This window comes from Musa acuminata, chromosome BXJ3-7, assembly GCF_036884655.1.
Source record: "Musa acuminata AAA Group cultivar baxijiao chromosome BXJ3-7, Cavendish_Baxijiao_AAA, whole genome shotgun sequence".
Taxonomy (NCBI): domain Eukaryota; kingdom Viridiplantae; phylum Streptophyta; class Magnoliopsida; order Zingiberales; family Musaceae; genus Musa; species Musa acuminata.
The window spans coordinates 3,706,898-3,724,677 of NC_088355.1; the positions used below are offsets into that span (position 1 = coordinate 3,706,898).

General features: G+C 42.8%; 3 protein-coding genes across 12 annotated transcripts; 2 read left to right on the top strand and 1 right to left on the bottom strand.

Annotated features, from left to right (window-relative positions):
• Positions 1-1,158: 1,158 nt before the first annotated feature.
• LOC135581932 (protein FAR1-RELATED SEQUENCE 5-like) lies at positions 1,159-7,305 on the top strand. 7 transcript variants are annotated; one of them, XR_010497897.1, is made up of 4 exons: positions 1,188-1,341; positions 1,808-4,430; positions 4,950-5,115; positions 5,402-7,305. XR_010497897.1 is itself a non-coding variant. In XM_065158158.1 (3 exons), exon 2 carries the CDS (start codon positions 1,827-1,829, stop codon positions 4,422-4,424), a length of 2,598 nt encoding a protein of 865 aa, XP_065014230.1. In that variant the 5' UTR covers positions 1,159-1,290; positions 1,808-1,826; the 3' UTR covers positions 4,425-4,430; positions 4,950-5,305. The 7 variants fall into 7 exon arrangements, 5 of the variants coding, with proteins under 5 accessions (XP_065014230.1, XP_065014228.1, XP_065014229.1 ...); XR_010497898.1 differs by having other exon boundaries at positions 4,993-5,115; XM_065158158.1 differs by lacking the exon at positions 5,402-7,305 and having other exon boundaries at positions 1,159-1,290; positions 4,950-5,305.
• A 664-nt stretch (positions 7,306-7,969) lies between these two features.
• Positions 7,970-13,315, top strand: LOC135581935 (RNA polymerase sigma factor sigB-like). 4 transcript variants are annotated; one of them, XM_065158160.1, is made up of 8 exons: positions 7,996-8,206; positions 9,203-9,369; positions 10,042-10,602; positions 10,917-11,147; positions 11,233-11,373; positions 11,897-12,097; positions 12,203-12,480; positions 12,915-13,315. In XM_065158160.1, exons 1-8 carry the CDS (start codon positions 8,128-8,130, stop codon positions 13,153-13,155), a joined length of 1,899 nt encoding a protein of 632 aa, XP_065014232.1. In that variant the 5' UTR covers positions 7,996-8,127; the 3' UTR covers positions 13,156-13,315. The 4 variants fall into 4 exon arrangements, with proteins under 4 accessions (XP_065014233.1, XP_065014232.1, XP_065014235.1 ...); XM_065158161.1 differs by lacking the exon at positions 9,203-9,369 and having other exon boundaries at positions 7,970-8,206; XM_065158163.1 differs by lacking the exon at positions 10,042-10,602.
• Positions 13,248-17,405, bottom strand: LOC135642207 (uncharacterized). Its single transcript, XM_065158153.1, has 7 exons — positions 15,630-17,405; positions 15,292-15,382; positions 15,038-15,195; positions 14,879-14,930; positions 14,659-14,741; positions 14,363-14,456; positions 13,248-14,186 (listed from the first exon to the last, which is right to left on the bottom strand). The coding sequence occupies exons 1-7, from the start codon at positions 17,316-17,318 to the stop codon at positions 13,498-13,500; spliced, it is 2,856 nt and encodes a 951-aa protein (XP_065014225.1). The 5' UTR covers positions 17,319-17,405; the 3' UTR covers positions 13,248-13,497.
• Between the last annotated feature and the right edge of the window lie 375 nt (positions 17,406-17,780).

Consider the following 17,780-nt stretch of genomic DNA (forward strand, 5'->3'; position numbering starts at 1 on the left):
CCAAAAATCCTTTATATTCTATACAACCCCAAAAAAGCTAATTTGAGCTTTAAACGAGTCGAGTCAAAAAGCTCTCCCAATATTAACCTTTATGCAGGAACCATCGAAGAGATTGAAATCCATCTTGAATCCTTGAAGCCCATCGTTAAAATCACCTCGGATACCTCGATGTTGTGTCAATCATCACATGGGGCTACCACGAGGGTTTCTTCGATGATACCAAATCATAATAGTTTATTATTTTATTTTCTCTTTTACCACGTTATTATCATGTGTTTAGATTAAAATTATCGAGGATTATGATTATTATAGTTCTATTATTAGCATGGTCACATGAGTCGATTATACATTATAGGTAGGCTATATTGAAGTTATACGAAGGCTTTCTTAAATAGTGAACACAATATCGATGAAATCATTGATCTAATCGGAATAGACATATGATGTTTTTTTTTATTTTGATAAATTATTTAATAAAATCAGGAAACATCTCATGTTCACATTTATATGGTTATAATGGGGCTTTAATCATATTAATTTGACACTCTATTTGTATTTAATCATCAAAACATTAAAATATTTTTGTTTCGATTAATTAAAAGTGTTTAAAAATCATTATTTCTCAAGCTCGGTAATGCATTGTTCTGATGGCACAAATAGTGGCTCAAAGTATCTTATCATATTAACATCGTCATTTAAGCAAAATTAGTATCCATCTCATGAACGGCGCATATTATTTGGTGGAGAGGTTTATACTAGTGGGACGGCTATGATGTGGGAATTGGAGGATTCCAATGCAAGATCTAATTGGAGAGGATCCGCAACCTGTTGATTCGACCTCAAACCCGGAAGCTTATCCCTGCTTAGCTCATCGAGGCTATTCGACGTGTTAGCTGGGGTCCACAGGTGACCCCACAATTTGATTGGAGTCACGTAGGAAGTGAGGCAAAGTGTTGGATCACTATTTAAACCAACGGTTTAGATTGAATCGAATTTGGAGCCGCCGGAGTGGGCCGCAGGATCTTTGGGCGTGGCGACATGGAAGACGTGATCCGTACCCGCGCAGGGGGCACATGGGGTCCATGTGAGATGGGAGAGAGGCGCCTGGACTCGTGCGTGAAGAAGGTAAAATTAGCTAGTGTTGGTTTCGTCGGATCCGCGAATTCATAAGGGGACTTTTAGGGTTGCGCTGCGATGCGGTGAGAGTAGGGCATCACCGCACCTCCGCGAGTGAGAGATCCGAGCGCGATAGGGAGACGACAAGGCGCCGAGCTACGGCTGCAGCTGGCAGTGAGCGTGCGTTCCTTCGTCGGATGTCTCTGATCCTATTCGTTCAATCGAGTCTGTTTCCTCGCTTAGTTCGATTCGTTGCTCGTTAGGGTTCCTTCCCGTTTCTAATCGGCTCATTTCGGTCCCTAAGTATCCCGTTCTTGTTGTGTAGGATTTTTGTGATCGTTGGAATTCTTTTTTCATATCGTTGGGTTTCTGAATCGCTTTTTGCGATCTTTTTGGGGTTCCTGGATCAGTTTCATGCCCATTTTTAGGTAGATTGTGGGAAAGATGGGTTGTTTGGTCCCTTGAAGTTCCAATTTTTATGTTGTGTTTGATTTGAGCTAATTGGAGTGGATTTATAGTCGTCATATCTTCCCTCTTATTATCTTGTAATATTTATTTGAAGTTTCTTCGTTTCTCTTTGTTGATTCTATGAAAAAAGTGGTTTTTTTTCTTTAGTATTTTCTGTTGTGGTAATCTCCGAGTTCTATCATTTGATTGGTCACGTTTTTGAGCTGATTGATCTCTTTTGCAGGTTCTGATACTGGTTCTGAATGATGGATGGTAATTCCCACGGTGTCAATGGCTTGATAGAGCAGCATGTGGATCTCGAGGATGATAGCATAAACTTCTGGACAACATTGGGTGTCAGTCCTCATGTCCATGTTGTGGAACCTGAGCATCATCTTGTGCCTCAGCATCAACACCACCACATAGAGCAGCAGCAGCAACAGCAACAACAACAGCAGCCTCTTGAACTGGTGGAGCAGTCAGTCCGAAGAGAGCTTTTTGCAGTGGAAGGGGATCCAAGGATAGAACCATTTGTTGGTATGGAGTTTGAATCTGGGGAGGCTGCAAAGACGTTCTATATAGCTTATGCTGGACGTGTGGGCTTCTCTGTTCGTATTGCCAGGTCACGACGGTCGAAATGCAATGAGTCCATCATCATGCTGCGATTTGTGTGCTCGAGAGAAGGTTTCAGCAGAGAGAAGCGCATCATTGCTGGCAAGAAGACAAGGAAGCGGGCTGCTTCCATCAGAGAAGGGTGTAAGGCTATGCTCGAGGTGATTCGAAGAGGCGATGAGAGGTGGGTCGTGACGAAGCTTGTGAAGGAGCATAATCACGAGGTCGGTATGCCAAGCAGGGTGCATTACATTGCCACGGAGGGAGATGCTGTGATGGATCCATATATTGGGATGGAGTTTGAATCTCTTGAAGTTGCCAAGACATTTTATTATGCATATGCAAGCCGTGTGGGCTTTGAAGCTCGTGTTCGACAGTCACGCCGTTCTTTGCATGATGAATCACTTAAAATGTTGAAACTTGTTTGCTCAAAGCATCGCTACCATTCAGGAAGGGATAATGGTAGTGATGAAAACAAGAGGGTGCAGAATCAAGATCCATCCAAAGAAGGTTGTGATGCATTATTTGAGATAATTCGGAAAGATTCTGACATTTGGATCGTTTCCAAACTCGTGCTGGAGCATAATCATGAACTGAAACCTTCTCCGCCAAGCAAGGTTCGATGCATCCGCTCTCAAGGAGAGATACTAGTTATTGCGAAAAACTTTGCTGATACCCGCAATCTTCTATTAAATGGCCAAGGCTCGCAGTATCCTAGAGAGATTCGATATAATGATTTTGGGCCAGATGATGCTCAAAGTCTGCTTGAATACTTTAAGAAAACACAAATAGAGAACCCTGCCTTTTATTATGCAGTGCATATTGAAAACAATAATTGCATGACCAACATCTTCTGGGCTGATTCTAAAGCTCGTATGGCTTACTACTACTTTGGTGATGCTGTTAGGTTTGAAACAAAATACAGAAATGACAAGGAGCTAATGCCTATTGTTATGTTCACAGGTGTTAACCATCATTTACAACCAGTAGTTTTTGGATGTGCCCTGCTTGTAGATGAGACAGAGGCATCATTTGCCTGGCTTTTCGAGAATTGGCTTGCAGCGATGCCTGCACTGCCTCCTGTATCATTGATTACTGAACTAAACAGGACGATTACATCAGCAGTTGCTAAGGCATTGCCACAAACTCGCCATTGTTTTTGCAAGGCACATGTCTTAAGTACCATCCAATATGAATTGCCTGATTTGTTTTCAGAACATGTTCCTTTTGAAGGAGAATTGAATACATGCATTGATGAGTCTGAAACAACTGAATTATTTGAATCATGCTGGGTTGCATTGATAAATAAGTATGGTCTGAAGGAGAATGCTTATATGCAGTCATTATACAATATACGTCAGCAGTGGGTCCCTGTCTTTGTAAAGCAAACCTTCCTTGCAGAAGTCCCTGGATCACAAAGATGTGGAAACTTTGACAAAGTTATCGAAAAATATTTCACAACAAAGACCCTTCTACGGGTGGCTGTTAGGCAACTATCTCAGATGCTTGCAAGTCAGTATGAAAAAGAAGCGCAAGCAGAGTTTGTTACATTGTTTGAGAAGCCATTTTTGAGGACTGCTTCACCAATGGAAAAGCAGGCAGCTGGTATCTACACGAGATCAATTTTTGACAGGTTTCAAGAGGAATTTGTTGAATCTTTGGGTTATCATGTGGATAAAATAGAGGATGGGCCTATTAGCAAATATAGAGTGATGAGAAATGAGGAAGATGATGAAGCATACAGTGTTTATTTCAATGTCACTGAGAACAAAGCACACTGTGGTTGTTGTATGTTTGAGTTTTCTGGCATTCTGTGTAGACATGCGCTAAGAGTCTTTATAGTTAATGGTGTTCGCACACTCCCAAATGATTACATCTTAAAACGGTGGACAAAACATGCTAAGAGCGGCTCTGTCTTAGATGACTATGGTATTGAACTCAGAGGTTACTCTGATGACCCTTCAATAGCACGATATAATGATCTCTGTCGTGATGCCATACGATGTGCCAGAGAGGGGGCAACGTCCACTGAATTTTATACTGTTGCGAAGGACTCTCTCCAGAAGGCTGTAAATGAGATAGTGTCGACAAAGCAAAAGAGAGGGCAGCAAACTCTGCAGAGTTTTATTGCTTCACAGAAGAAGCAAACTAAAAAGGTTGCGAAGATCACTCCTAGCAAAGATGCTTCCAGCAAGAACTTGAGGAAGCTAACATCGATAAAACTGCTGTCTGAGAATGACATCAGATGATACAGTGTAAGATGAATCACTAAATAAATACTTTTCGTTGTTGCATGGGCATAGTTTAGATATACAGTTACCTAATTTCATTCATAATGCTGCAGAAGGTGAGCTCTTTCTCTATTAGTGAGGTATAGAGAGTACATACATAACTGTCCACAGAAATGTTGATTTAAGATAATGACTTGAATTCCACCAGCAGATCTTTGATACAAATTAGTGTTCTGTTTTCTTCAATGTTTCCATGTTTTTTTCCTAGTTAATTGGCTCAAAATACTCCTCTAAAGTTAACAGGTAACTTGCTCTTAATTTTGTGTTTTGCTTGATAGGTACTCATATTATGTTAATTTAACTAGTGAATTGGTTTTTAAGGTGACAACATGAGTTTATTTCTGTTTGTGTAAGTTGATCTTGAATATGACATTGAGTGTGTTGTTAAATTGATCATAGAATAAAATTTATCTTTTGGTCAGTCTCATTTAATAACTATTGGTTATAATTACTATAATTAATTTTTGCATTAATGAATTATAGGTGACACAGAGCGTTCTAAATTCTAATGATTGTCACGGTACAGGCCTCAAAAGTTGAATGAAGTGTTTGTTGCTTTCATGGGACGATTCAACTTTTCTTGCTTTCTTGGAATGCTGAGCCTCACTGTCAGTGGTCCAGTTTATTAAATTGCAATATATCTGTCAAGGTTGGAGTTCAGCTATCCTTTTTTCTACAGTAAAACTGATATGCCATGTAAATTCCTTATATAGCTCCTTTCACATGAATTGTCATCTTGGTTTCTCACATATATGATGTTTCTGTATTAACGAAATCTTTGGAACACATGGCATGTGGCAGCGGCTAATGTGTTCATATGTAGATTCCCCTTTCTGATATGGTCTTCATAGTTGTGATGAGATAGATGGCTGGATAGTGCAACTACTTGTTTTATGAATTATACTCTACCTAAACTTTAACATGCACATTTGCAGGTGTCACCTTGTAGAAAACTATTACTCGTGAAGCGTGTCTATCGACGCTGTGAAACTAGACTCCTCTCTGTTCTTACTAGAAGCTGCTATATATATATGTAGGTTTTGGCCGAAAGTGATAATTGTAGTTAGCCCTTAAGAGTTACACGGTTGCTATTCTGATTCATCAATCTTGCACCAGAGTGTGTGATGTGTTTTGGTTGAATTAATTCTTTGGCAGATGCCACATTTTCTCCTTGTGGCACATGGTAATAGTTTCTTCTCTGCATATTCATACTCAGCCAAGGTTCTGTTCTGAAAACCATTACTCATGCAACCAATGATAGATGTAGATGTTTTAATCAAGGATCCTCGCCATTTTAAGCTCCTTATCTGTGAACTGCGTGTTGCTTCCACATGTATAAAGCTTCGGTTTCCTGTGTATTAGGTAGTTTTGGTTTGAAACTTTTGACACGTTGTGTTAATACTTAATACATTGGATCCAGATTTAGAGTTATATTCTAGTAGCAACCAGATCCGACCATCCTTATTGAACCATGATATTTCACCATAGTGATGTTTGATAGCCACCCTTTTCTAGCAAATCTTTTTGACTTTTATAGTTGTCATTCGAATTAATGGAGTTTGCTTCTTTATGCAGTTTTGAAGAGTTCCCTATCATTCTCACCTACTTCATATGATTTTTAAGGTCTCATTGTTTCTCTTTTGTGTTACATGCAGAAAATATGTTTAATTTATAATATTTTTTTTAGTATTTGGATTCTTTTAATTGGTCACAACTTAATTCTTTGTCAGTATGGATACTCGGCACTTCTGAATGTGAGAATTCTTTTATTATACTCTTTAGACCTCAAATCAATAGTTTTAGTTAATTATGGTAGTTACAGAGCCAAGTCTTAGCCTCTCATCGTGGTGATGTCATGCTTGAAATTTTTTTACACGATGTGCATTATTCAAGTCTTTTATGTCCTTTCTTCCTTATAATTCTCGATTGGCTTCTGCTTTCCTTTTTCTCAAAATTTGAGGAATGCTTCAGATTGATGATGGGTATGAGACAACTTAACAAGCTGGTTAAGATTACATTAAGAACTGCACCTTAAGAATTCAACAATGTTCAGTTAAGGCAATGGCAAATGCAGATTTGAAGTACTTGAGTAATCAGTAGATATTTTTTTGTGTAAAATTACAATACTAGGAACATTTGTTTAGGAAGACTTTTTCCAAGTAGGATCTGTCCCCTAGTCATATTAAACCATGTGATTCTTTATGGGCTTCTATATGACATTGTGATGTTTGGTTAAAATTCTACTTTAAATACTAATCATGTGGTTTGAAAATAAATTGGTTAGACAAAAAAAATACCACAGAAACATTTCATGGTGGATAAAAAGATTAATTAGTGAAGGGAATGTCACATAAATGGAGGGAAAACACTGGTATAAAGTAGATTTAAGAGGTTGTCATAGTTGTATGTGGAGTTAAACTTGTGAGTCATAGCATGCAACCTCAAAGAGTAAATTAGCAAAGATTAAGATTAAAAATGAGCATATTTAAACTTCAGTGTGTTTTATGCCAAGAAAGATCAAACTCAATGGATGGTATTTTACTTATTTCTATTGATCCAGGAGTAGCACATGCTGAGGTTTCCAGTAACTAAATTGCTGAGTATTAGAACATATTTTTCTGTACTAACCATGTAGCTGATCTTTGAGATTTACTATTTTGTTGTTGTTGTTGTTATGCTAACATCAATTATGAATTCTTATCAATTTGTACCAGTTAGGAATGATTTTACCAGGCATGTTTACAATGTAATTCAGTATCAGCTAATGTCCTTCAGATGAAGGTAATGGTTTGTGATAGGATGATCAAGAAATATGAAGAAGTTATCCTCTTTTTTTATATATATAATCTTTTATTCAACAAGAAGAGATTTGTAGATCATGGAGATGTGTGTTGGTTTGTCATGTGATTTGCCCTACACATAAGCATAATACTGCACAGGACAATGCCATTGCCCTACACAGGACCAATCATCTTTAATCTTAGATGATGACAATGCAATTGCAACAGCATAAGCTTAATACTGCAAGTGACCTTCTTTCTCTCTTTTTTTTAATCTTATTGCATTCATTTTAGAGGCACAACATAACACATAAAATATTGATATGCTGATGATATATTAGACTCACTTATCAAGATTAATAGTTTAAGATCTCATTTCTTATTTGGTAAAGGTTTTATTAAAACATTAAAAGATTTTGGAATCATATTTCGTCTTAATTATTTATCCTCCACGTGGCTTGTGGTGTTGTTTGAGGTGCTTATGGCATAGGAAAAGCCATCTCCCACAAATTAGCAATATGATTTAAGGGCTTAATTAGACATCTGCATTAATGGTCCTGTCGTGATTTAGCTCCACACGTGCACAGTAAAACTTGGCGTCAACTCGTGCATGTTTTGAACCAAATTATAATCCGCGACCCAGCTCAAGTTTGAAACCGGCCGGTTCATATGGGCCGGTCTAATTCAATTTAACCGTCCTATCGAACCGAGCCGCTTGTGTGGTCCGGTCTTATCCTGATGCCCCGCTCCATATCCAACCCCTCCCTCCCGTGTCCGACCCAGAGGCCATTCATCACCGGGGAGGTCCCCCCGCTTGGCTCCTCCCTCTCCCTGTTATCGGTTTGGTTCGTCCTCCGCCTGCGGTGGGCGTCGCGGCGGCAATGGCGTGCCTGGTGCCGCAGTTCAAGCCCCCGCCCACCTCCGACGCCCACTCCAGGCTCTCTCTCCCCTCGCTTCACCGTAAGCAAGCTCTAATCTTTTGATTTGGTTCGTCTTTGGTCTTTTGATGAATTACCCACGATTTCAAATTTGTGGAAAAAGTCGAAACTGTGTAGAATCATTTATTTACAGCGAATTGATGGTCAAATTCCCGGGGAAGGAACGTGCTCTACTCTGTTTTTTGCCCTTTGTCGCTTATTGGTTGCTGATCCTTGCGATCGGTTTTACGGTTGTCAGCTACTGTTGTTACCGAATCGTCTCATATAAGATGTGGTAGTAGTTCAAACTGTTGAATTTGACTCGTGTGCTATGCTGAGTCTCTTGCTGAAACATTACAAGGTTTAGAATATGCATAGAAACCCACAGTTCCTTCATGGCTGCTTGTAAGTAATTTATGTATTAGATGCATATTGAACAGTTATTGTACAAATTTTTTGTTAGCATTGGTGATTTAGTGGGTTGCAAAGGCTGCCCAGCAGTATTGAACATAATGCAGAAATTGGAGTACTATCAACGGGAGCATTTGATCTTTAAGCCTTTAGGAAATATGGACCTAGAATCCTAAGTTTGGAACATTGTTTAACACCAACATGCTTCAGTCTTCTTCAATAAAATTTACACATTGATCTGCGAAAGTTAATCATGTAGTCCTTAGTGGACTCAAAATCTGTCGAACTGTTACTTCTGCAGTCATTGGATAGTTGTACTTCCTTGTGGTAGGGCATAATACCACAATATGATGTGTTTGATCACATAAACGAAAGGTCTGATACATCCATCTGCCCTTGTGTAGCAGCTTACCATTTATCTATTTTGCCCTGGGACCTAACCAGCTTTAATCGCAAGTGACATACACTGATAAAGGCATTGATTTTCTAATGCAATACGCCATTGTTTATCGAACAATGCTATTCCATGGGACTTTGTGAATATTATTTCACCATTTTGAGTTGTTTGCCTGTTTGTTTATAACTTCTAAATATTGTTGTTGTTGTTGTTTCTAATCTTTGGCTGCAGCAAAGGCCAGAGAATCAGTTTGGTCCCAGGTTCGGTGTGTTTTATCCCCTAAAACAGCTCTGATTGATTTTGAGCAAAGACCTAAGTTGGAAGCACGGTCAACTTCCTTATCTACCTGTGCCATTAAACCGTTGACCTATACTGGAGCTGTTGGCCTACCGACCAAGGTCAGTAATTACTTTGCGAGGTGTTGTAACAATTATTACACAATGAATCCTCATGTCCAAGGTTAGGAAAGGTCCGTTTGTGAAGTTTATAATAATGAATTTGTCTGGGGAACTTGTGAGACTGTAAGTTTTTGACCAGGGGAATTGGGAATTTATAAAGTGAAGATTTAGTTTGACAACATCTATTGTCTTGTGAAGAGGGAGAGTTTTTAATTACATTACATCATATTTATCTATTTAATAATTGCCAGATCTTATGTGAGAATAAGAATTTTAGGAAAACTAGCTGATGGGAAATTTTCCAGAATTTATATTTTGGAGTAATGAGAAGGAGAGTGAAATTTCTCTAACTAGCTGATGGGGCCTCCATGACTGAATTTGCTACTGTGTAGAATTAAGAGGTCCAACCTCAAATTCTGGTAGTGGACATAATATATTCCTTTGTGGAATCACTCATGCTTCCTTGTTGCCAAATTCTATTTTTACAGAAATTTTATGCAGAATTTAACTTGGTGACTTGACCATTAAATGTAAAAGATACAACTGATGTTTTAAGCACTTCTTTTTTCTGGAGCATTTGTCACCCTATTACCTTCTTGAGTTCTTTAAGATTCTGCTATAATGAATGTTGCTATATCACATTTAGAGACATCCCTTCCATGTTGTGTCTAGACTAGCTTCGAAGCAACCTGGGCTTCGGAAGCACTTCTCACGAATGAGGAGGCAGTAATAGCAGCAGCAGCAGCTGAAGCAGTTGCTCTTGCTAGAGCAGCACTTGAACTTGCCAAAGATGCAGCTCAGATGATCAGGAAGAGTCCATCAGCAGAAGTTGAGAATGTTAACCTTTCCAAAACAGAATGGACTGGCATGACCAACCATTCTGTTGCCACTGAAACTACTTCCCTTGAAGACAGTGTTACCCTAGATGAATCTGTGCGTAAAGATATTTCCAGTTCAACGTACAATGAAACTGAAGTAGAAGAAATGGAATATTGTGAAAACATTGCTGTGAGATCTGGGCGTCAAACTGAAAGAAGAGCTAGAAGGGCAAGGGCAGCAGAAAAGGCTGCTGCTGGTGTTTTAAATTTGAAGTCCGGGTCATCTGGAAAGAAAAAACGTTCTACTCTTCAGGATATTGATTATTCAGATCCCTTGCATTACTTAAGGGGAACAACAAGTACATCAAGGCTTCTCACAGCAGCTGAAGAGGTCAAATTATCAGAGGGAATTCAGGTACAATTTGATGCACCAGAAGCTTCAAACCATTTAACATAGATGCTTTTGAATGGCTTCAACAGCTTTCCTCCTTGGTTTGTCTGCTTGTAATGGTTATTAAGACTTATAGCAAGATTTTATTTAATGGAGTACTTGTGGTTAAGTAAAATGTGTGGATATACTTTTACACAAGCCGAGCTGAAAAGATAAATTTATATTGATTACAGTAGAACTTTCAGTTTTTTGGCTAGTTCTCATCACTTGCAAAATCAGAGTGGTTTTTCCACTTGCATTTATCTCAACTTTTTTTTTCTTCTACTGAATGCCATCAGGATCTACTAAAGCTGGAAAGGTTACAACAGGATCTCACAGAGCGAAATGGTTGTCAACCAACCTTTGCCCAATGGGCCGCAGCTGCTGGAATTGACCAGAAGGCTCTTAGAAAACGCTTAAACTATGGCACCTTTTGCAAGGACAAAATGATTACAAGTAACATACGACTTGTTATATCAATAGCAAAAAACTATCAGCGTGCAGGAATGAACCTTCAAGATCTTGTTCAGGTGCTTGCTTATGTAGCTATTTGGGGGTTGATTGTAGTTTCTATGGTGTCCAGTTTCGGAATGTTGATCTTAAATTCTTCGGCAGGAAGGATGCAGAGGCCTCATAAAGGGTGCTGAAAAATTTGATGCTTCTAAGGGGTTTAAGTTTTCAACATATGCACATTGGTGGATCAAACAGGCTGTTCGGAAATCTCTTTCAGAACAATCCAGGACTATTCGGTTGCCTGTAAGTTCTCTTTTAATATATTTATGTTGGTTTTTCATCAGGCATTATAATATGGAGATTAAATGCAGGAGAAAAGATGAACATAGTTGTAATATGAATGCTTTAGAAATGTTCCGGCTCTTCAATATTAATTAGATATTTTTGCTTGAATTGTTTGCTAAAATGCAGATTGTAAAAACATGCATGATATCACCATGTTTGTTTGTTGCCCTGTAGATTTTTGTTTCAACTTTCGGTCCTCAAAGTGCAGTCAGAGATTATTATTCTCCCTTTTTTTTCATTACTGTTTCTAGGTACCCACCATTTCATCGCATAAAGTTGAACATTCTTCGTAAGGGGATAGACACTTCCAACCTTTAAAACGAAATGAATGATGGGAGCAAGCCATAAAATCTGGAGCTCAACCTCTAAGCTAAACATTAAATATTTAATTTCTAAATCCCATTCACTCAAGAAACATCAGGATTCTATTTGCTTTTGATTCTCCAAAAGTTGAAAAATAATTGTGTTATGGGTCTTGCAGTTTCACATGGTCGAAGCCACATACCGAGTAAGAGAGGCCAAAAAGCAACTATACAGTGAGAACGGAAGGCATCCTGATCATGAAGAAGTCGCAGAAGCCTCTGGGTTGTCAATGAAGAGGTTTGCTGCAGTGATGCTGACCCCTAAAGCTCCGAGATCTCTGGATCAGAAGATTGGGATCAATCAGACCTTAAAACCTTCAGTTTGTTACATCCCATTTTAGAATCCCTGCATACATTATATCATCAACATATCCCACTTTTGGTGTCATGTCTTTGAGTTTGAACGATGTTATCATGCTTCACAGGAAGTTATTGCTGATCCTGATGCTGAGACATCGGAAGACATACTCATCAAGCAATTCATGAGAGAGGATCTGAACAAGGTGCTGGATACTTTAAATCCAAGAGAGAAGCGGGTCGTGAGATGGAGATTTGGATTAGAAGATGGAAGGATGAAGACACTGCAAGAGATAGGGGAGCTGATGGGAGTAAGCCGGGAGAGGATTCGGCAGATTGAGTTCTGCTCTTTTAGAAAACTGAAAAGCAAGAAGAGAACAAAGAACTTGCAGCAGTATATAATTTCGTAAGTCTATTTTCGCCCCATCGTCGTCGCTGCGCATTCTTTTTCTCGCATCCAACCATCAGAATTTGTACTTCTCCACTTCACATTTTGCGTAGGATGAGGAAACATGTAAAATTTATAGTAGAGAACTTGCAATTGTTTAATCAAAGCTTCCAAAATTAGCAGTGATCTATCTGTGTTTGCTGATTGTGCTGGATATGAATTCCAGGATACACTGATGTAAAAATCAACATTTGATTGGTAATTCTCCATAAATATTTCTAAAATCCATTTCTCAGTAGATTTGGCTAGTAAGCTACCATCAGAGCACAGAATGATCAGATCAAATGGTTATTTTTTTGCTGGCTTCCCAGCAAAATCTATGTAAATTTTCAAGTGGAAAAATGAAAATATTTCGTTGTCTGATTAATCTTCATGTTGATTTTTATGTCCAGGAGAAGAATTACTGATGGATGCCGTTGGTGTATAATTAGTGATCCCTTTGTGAAGAAGGCGTATCGAGAATTCGAGTCAACGCTGACGGCTTGCTCTTTCTCCACGTCGAAGCTGTCGATGGCTGTGCCTCCAACCCGAACTCGGTCCGACACACGAGTGGCATGTCAGCGCCGGACGGGAAGGCGTGCTGGGTTCGATTCGAAGTCAAAGGCTCGAGTTCACGATCGTTTCCGCCTCTAATACTGCTGCTCAAATCTTGCATCAATGGCAGGAATTGATTCTTCTCCTTTAAGACCATCAGCTTCCAACAATTACAGGAGATCGTTGCAACAGAAAGGCAAAGTTTGCTTCTGTACATTATGAAATATGCTTCCAAAGATGACACCTTGCAAGAAGACAACAGCACTAATGACTATGCTTTGATTGCTGCGCCACCAACCTCTGGCATCAAAGATTGTTGTGTTCGGTAGCTCTCCCCAGCAGAATCTGGTGGTGGCAGCATCTGATGTTGCTCAAGATCCAAAAAGATGGTCACGGAATCTTGATCCAAGCAAAGGAAATCGGCGAAGGAAGATGTCTTTTTCAGAATAGATTGGTTTGGCGGCCGAGGCGGAGCGGCAGGCCAAAGTTCTGGTAGATCCTGATGTGGCCGCCCAGGCCGGCCGTGACGACGACGAGACCCCACGCGTTCGGGGGGTCGGTGCTGCTGGTCCTGGTGCTGCCGCCGCTGTACCACCCCCAGGACGAGAAGGACGAAGAGAGGGTCCCGGGATCGGAGACGACGGACGAGGCCGCCCCACCCGACGCGAACGAGTCGCTGCCGATCCCCCAGCGGGACACGCTCCTGAACTCCTCCCGGTGGGACGACGGTCCCCGCTCCGAGAAGCTCTTCTTGGAGAGAGCTGCCGCGGGTCTCCTGCCGCTGTGGAAGATGTCTTCCAGCGAGGCGGTGGAGCGCCGGGAGTCGGTGCAGCCAAGGGGGTCCTGCTGCGGTGGCCGCTGGTCGAAGCGCCCGGATGTGGGCGACGGCAGCGACAGCGGCGAGCACTGGCTTCCGGCGCTGGGCCACGGGATGGCGACGGACACGTCCTTGCAGTAGAAGTACTCGTGGGAGCGGGTGGTGGTCCAGCTTTTGCCTTTGCCCGCGGCGCCCACGACGCGCCCCGCCTCTCGCTTCCATACGTACACGTACGAGTCCTCGCTCGCGCTCACCACGTACTTCCCCTCCGACGCGTACGACGCCGAGATTTGACTGCTGGTGTTTCGGAATCCTGTCTCATTCAGAACTATCATCAAACACTTGACAGGGATGTCTCATTCTGCAGTCGATACTTCAACAGCAGAAAAGCTTAATTAAATGCATACAATACACAGAAATCCTCTTCTAATTCTAATGTTCATCGATAGCAAGAAAGATGGCACTTTGGTTGCAATAGGCATCTCTTACCTCTAAATTTGTGAACCATATTGGGGCCATCGAAGACCCGAACTCGCGAATCAGCAGAGGTGATCAACACTTCGGATGGATTGCCGGGAGCAAACTGTTTGAATACAAGTGAGTCAATCTAGTATGCCAATGCCCTGTTCATGCACAGATGGAGATTTTGATGCTAGCAGCGGAGCGGATCAAACACCTACCGCGTTCTCTTATTATCCGATCAAAACCATGGTCATCGAAGTAGCAGTAAAAGAAGCTGCTGCATGTTACCTTGGAATCGAGGATGAACACAGTGGCGGCTTTACCTGGAATCCGGTGATCTTTTTCGCATGGGATTTCTTTTTCTTGATCCGTATATCCAGCTGGCCTTGTTGAGAAAGTTTACAGTCTGCAGGCATTAACCAAGAAACAAGGAAACTGGAGATTCATGCAAGCAAAGAGCAACGCAAGTATAGGAACTTGAAAGAAGAAGAAGAAGAAGAAGAAGAAGAAGAAGAAGAAGAAGAAGAAGAAGAAGGGCCATACCGGAGGTCTTGTAGAACCGGCAGCTCCCCTTGTGTGAGCCAACCAAAGCACCCTATCAAAGATGGATTGCAACCAAATTAGCAATCGGAAAAACACATGTATCCTCTGAGATCGAGCACAATAGCAATGTAGATGATGGTGGATTTGATTGCATTGCACCTGGCCATCAGGGGTGTAGCAGGCGGCGGTAACCATCTCGTGGAGATCATTCCAGTCTACGACTTGACGCTCTGGTACGCTCCATATCCGAACCTTGGAATCAAGAGAGCCACTGATGAAGTACCTGTCATCTATTGGATTGAACTGGATGCACGTCACTGCCCAATTCCATCACCGTGCAAAGACATCAGGATGAGAGCTTCGCCGGAAGAAATAAATCGTGGTGGCTGTAATGACCATAATCGTTGCCTTACCGTAGTCATTGTGGGCGAATAGCTTCAGGCACTGCTTGCTTTCGATGTCCCATAATCGGACCGTCTTGTCCATCGACGATGATAGCAAATGCTGCAAAGTAATGAATTCTTCCTCAGGATTTTATCGACGATGAAGGAGAACACAAAACACAAAGAGCAAATTGAGATGGGTCGATGAGCTGCGTGGGCGGCTCGATATCATTACGAAGGAGATGGTTCCTTGTTCTTCAGCAGAACAAGGCGAGTCCAACTCCGAATCATGCTGTCTGCATTACCTATCTTGCATCGAACGTAATTATCATGTGATTTAGAATATGGTGGCAGAGTGCAGGATGAACCTGAGATTTAGACCAGGAGAGGTCCAGGATATCATCCAGATGACCTTCCAAGGAGCAAACGGGCTTCTCTGAGAGTGAGAAGATGACCTCCGGCATCACGATGTAGTCAGGGACGGACCTCTTGCGGCTCTTGCTCTTCTTGGTGCTCTTCGAGGGCTGGGTTCCGAGGAGAGGGGAGCGCTCTGGGGATCCATCCGCCATGGACAGGCGAGAAGAGCGAGCCTCTTGGCGCCGTAACGGGGAGGAGAGGATGTCGCATTCTTGGACTTGCCATACACGGACGACGCGGTCCTCTCCGGCGCTGGCCAGATGCCGGCCGTCCCAGCTGAACTTGATGCTCCATATGGAACCCTGGTGGGCGTGGATCTCCTGGGTCATGTAGAGGCCCGTGAGCTCCTTGTAGGACTTGCCGTGCTGGCGAACCTTCATCAGCTCCGACGAGCTGTCGGCCGACGACTTCCCTGCCGCCCTCCACCCGGCGTCCCCCTTCTCTTTCTCCGTTTTGAGCCCGGTCACGGAGCTCGCCACGAACTTGATGTTCTTGAGCCAGCCCCTTTTCTTCCTGTAGCCCGATTTGGAGCTCTTGGAGCCGTCGAGGGACGGGACGGGCTGGTCGTTGCTCTGCGGCTCGCGGCCGCTGCCGCGCAGATTCGCCCTGCGCATGAGCTCCTTGACGATAGGGGAGTTGCCGAGGAACTGCTCAAACTCCTCCATGGACATCTGCGACCCGGTCTGGACGTCGTTGAGCCGCCGCCATGTTCCGTCCTTGCCCAGCTCGCTGACCACGAATTCCCTCCCCGTATCGAGGTTCTTGACTCGGCACACCCCACCGTTGGCGGACACGAGGCTGCCGCCTTCCTTCGCTTCTTTGACACCGGCGGCGCCGCCGCCGGCTCCGGTCTTTTGCTGAGCGCTGTGGCCCCAGAGGGTTGGCGGGGCGGAGGCGGCGCGCGGCAGGGCGGGCTCGGCGGAGGGGGGGGCGCCCTGCGTCGTCACCAGTTCGTTGTCGGATCGGCATTTGACGATCGCCAGCTGGTTCTGCGACGGGGCGGGATAGGGAGGTGGCAACCCAGATTCCAGGGCGTGTTCGCCGCTGGCGGCGGGAGCGGTGCTGACGGCTTTCAGGTTGCTGCTGCGGTTCCGCAGGGCGGCGGCGAGGTCTTTGCTGCTGGCGAAGCCCATGCCCTGGAGGAGGCGGCTGCGGCGCTCCTTGATGGAGGTGGGCTCAGCCATCCAAACGTCGTAGTCGTAGCCGCCGAGGTCGGGGTTGTCATTGTGTTCGACGAGGAACTCTTCTCGAGAGAAGGTGACGCAGCGGAGGTCGGTTGGCGGGGCGATCGCGGAGGCAAAGGAAAAGCGGACGTCGTCGTCCTCGTCTTCGTCGGAATCGGAGGGAAGGTCGACAAGGAAGGAGACGCTCGATGGGATTCGGTCAAGGGGCTCGAAGAAGCAGTCCTTCTCCCCCACCTCCTCCTCGCTTTCAGCCTCCTCGTCTTCTTCCTCCTCCTCCTCCTCCTCCTCCTCCTCCTCGTCGTGATGGTCTCGATGCGGCTGATGATGGTGGTGATGGTGATGATGATTGTGGTGATGGTGTTGGCGAGCATCCTGTGCTGACCCATGTCGGCGACTCCCGTTCGCTTGTTCTTGTTTCTTCGTCATCGTCGTTGCCGTCGTCGTCGTCGTCATCATGATGGAAGCGTCGATGGCGATGTTGGTGGCCCTGCGCGGAGGGACAACAGCATTGACCGCGCCATTTCAGGGAACAATGCATAAGCGAAACAAGAGACGAAGACGTGAGGCGTCGTGGAGGGGCGCGAGCGGAGTTCGGACGTCTGTGCTTTCTCTTTCTTCTTCTTTTCTTTTTTTCATCCTTTTATTAAACAGTCCTCACTCCTCCAATTATTATTATTATTATTATTATTATTATTATTATTATTATTATAATATATATATATATATATATATATATATATATATATATATATATATATATAAGAGAAGAAATTAATATACATATGCATGGTCTCCAAAAAATTCCTGCAGATATTAATTAAAGGAAATTAAACGGCAGCTAAAAATTGCTTAATTGTTTTCTCAATATAATTTTTAATTTAAAAATAAGAAATATTTTCATTACATTGAGACCTATCA

Coding starts and splice junctions, on each gene's coding strand:
- LOC135581932 (XM_065158158.1), top strand. CDS start 1,827: ATGATGGATGGTAATTCCCACGGTGTCAATGGCTTGATAGAGCAGCAT.
- LOC135642207 (XM_065158153.1), bottom strand. CDS start 17,318: ATGATGACGACGACGACGACGGCAACGACGATGACGAAGAAACAAGAA. Junction 15,196..15,291: donor ATTCGCCCACAATGACTACG/GTAAGGCAACGA, acceptor GGAATTGGGCAG/TGACGTGCATCCAGTTCAAT. Junction 14,457..14,658: donor AAAAGATCACCGGATTCCAG/GTAAAGCCGCCA, acceptor GTATTCAAACAG/TTTGCTCCCGGCAATCCATC.
- LOC135581935 (XM_065158160.1), top strand. CDS start 8,128: ATGGCGTGCCTGGTGCCGCAGTTCAAGCCCCCGCCCACCTCCGACGCC. Junction 8,207..9,202: donor CTCTCTCCCCTCGCTTCACC/GTAAGCAAGCTC, acceptor CTTTGGCTGCAG/CAAAGGCCAGAGAATCAGTT. Junction 11,148..11,232: donor ACCTTCAAGATCTTGTTCAG/GTGCTTGCTTAT, acceptor ATTCTTCGGCAG/GAAGGATGCAGAGGCCTCAT.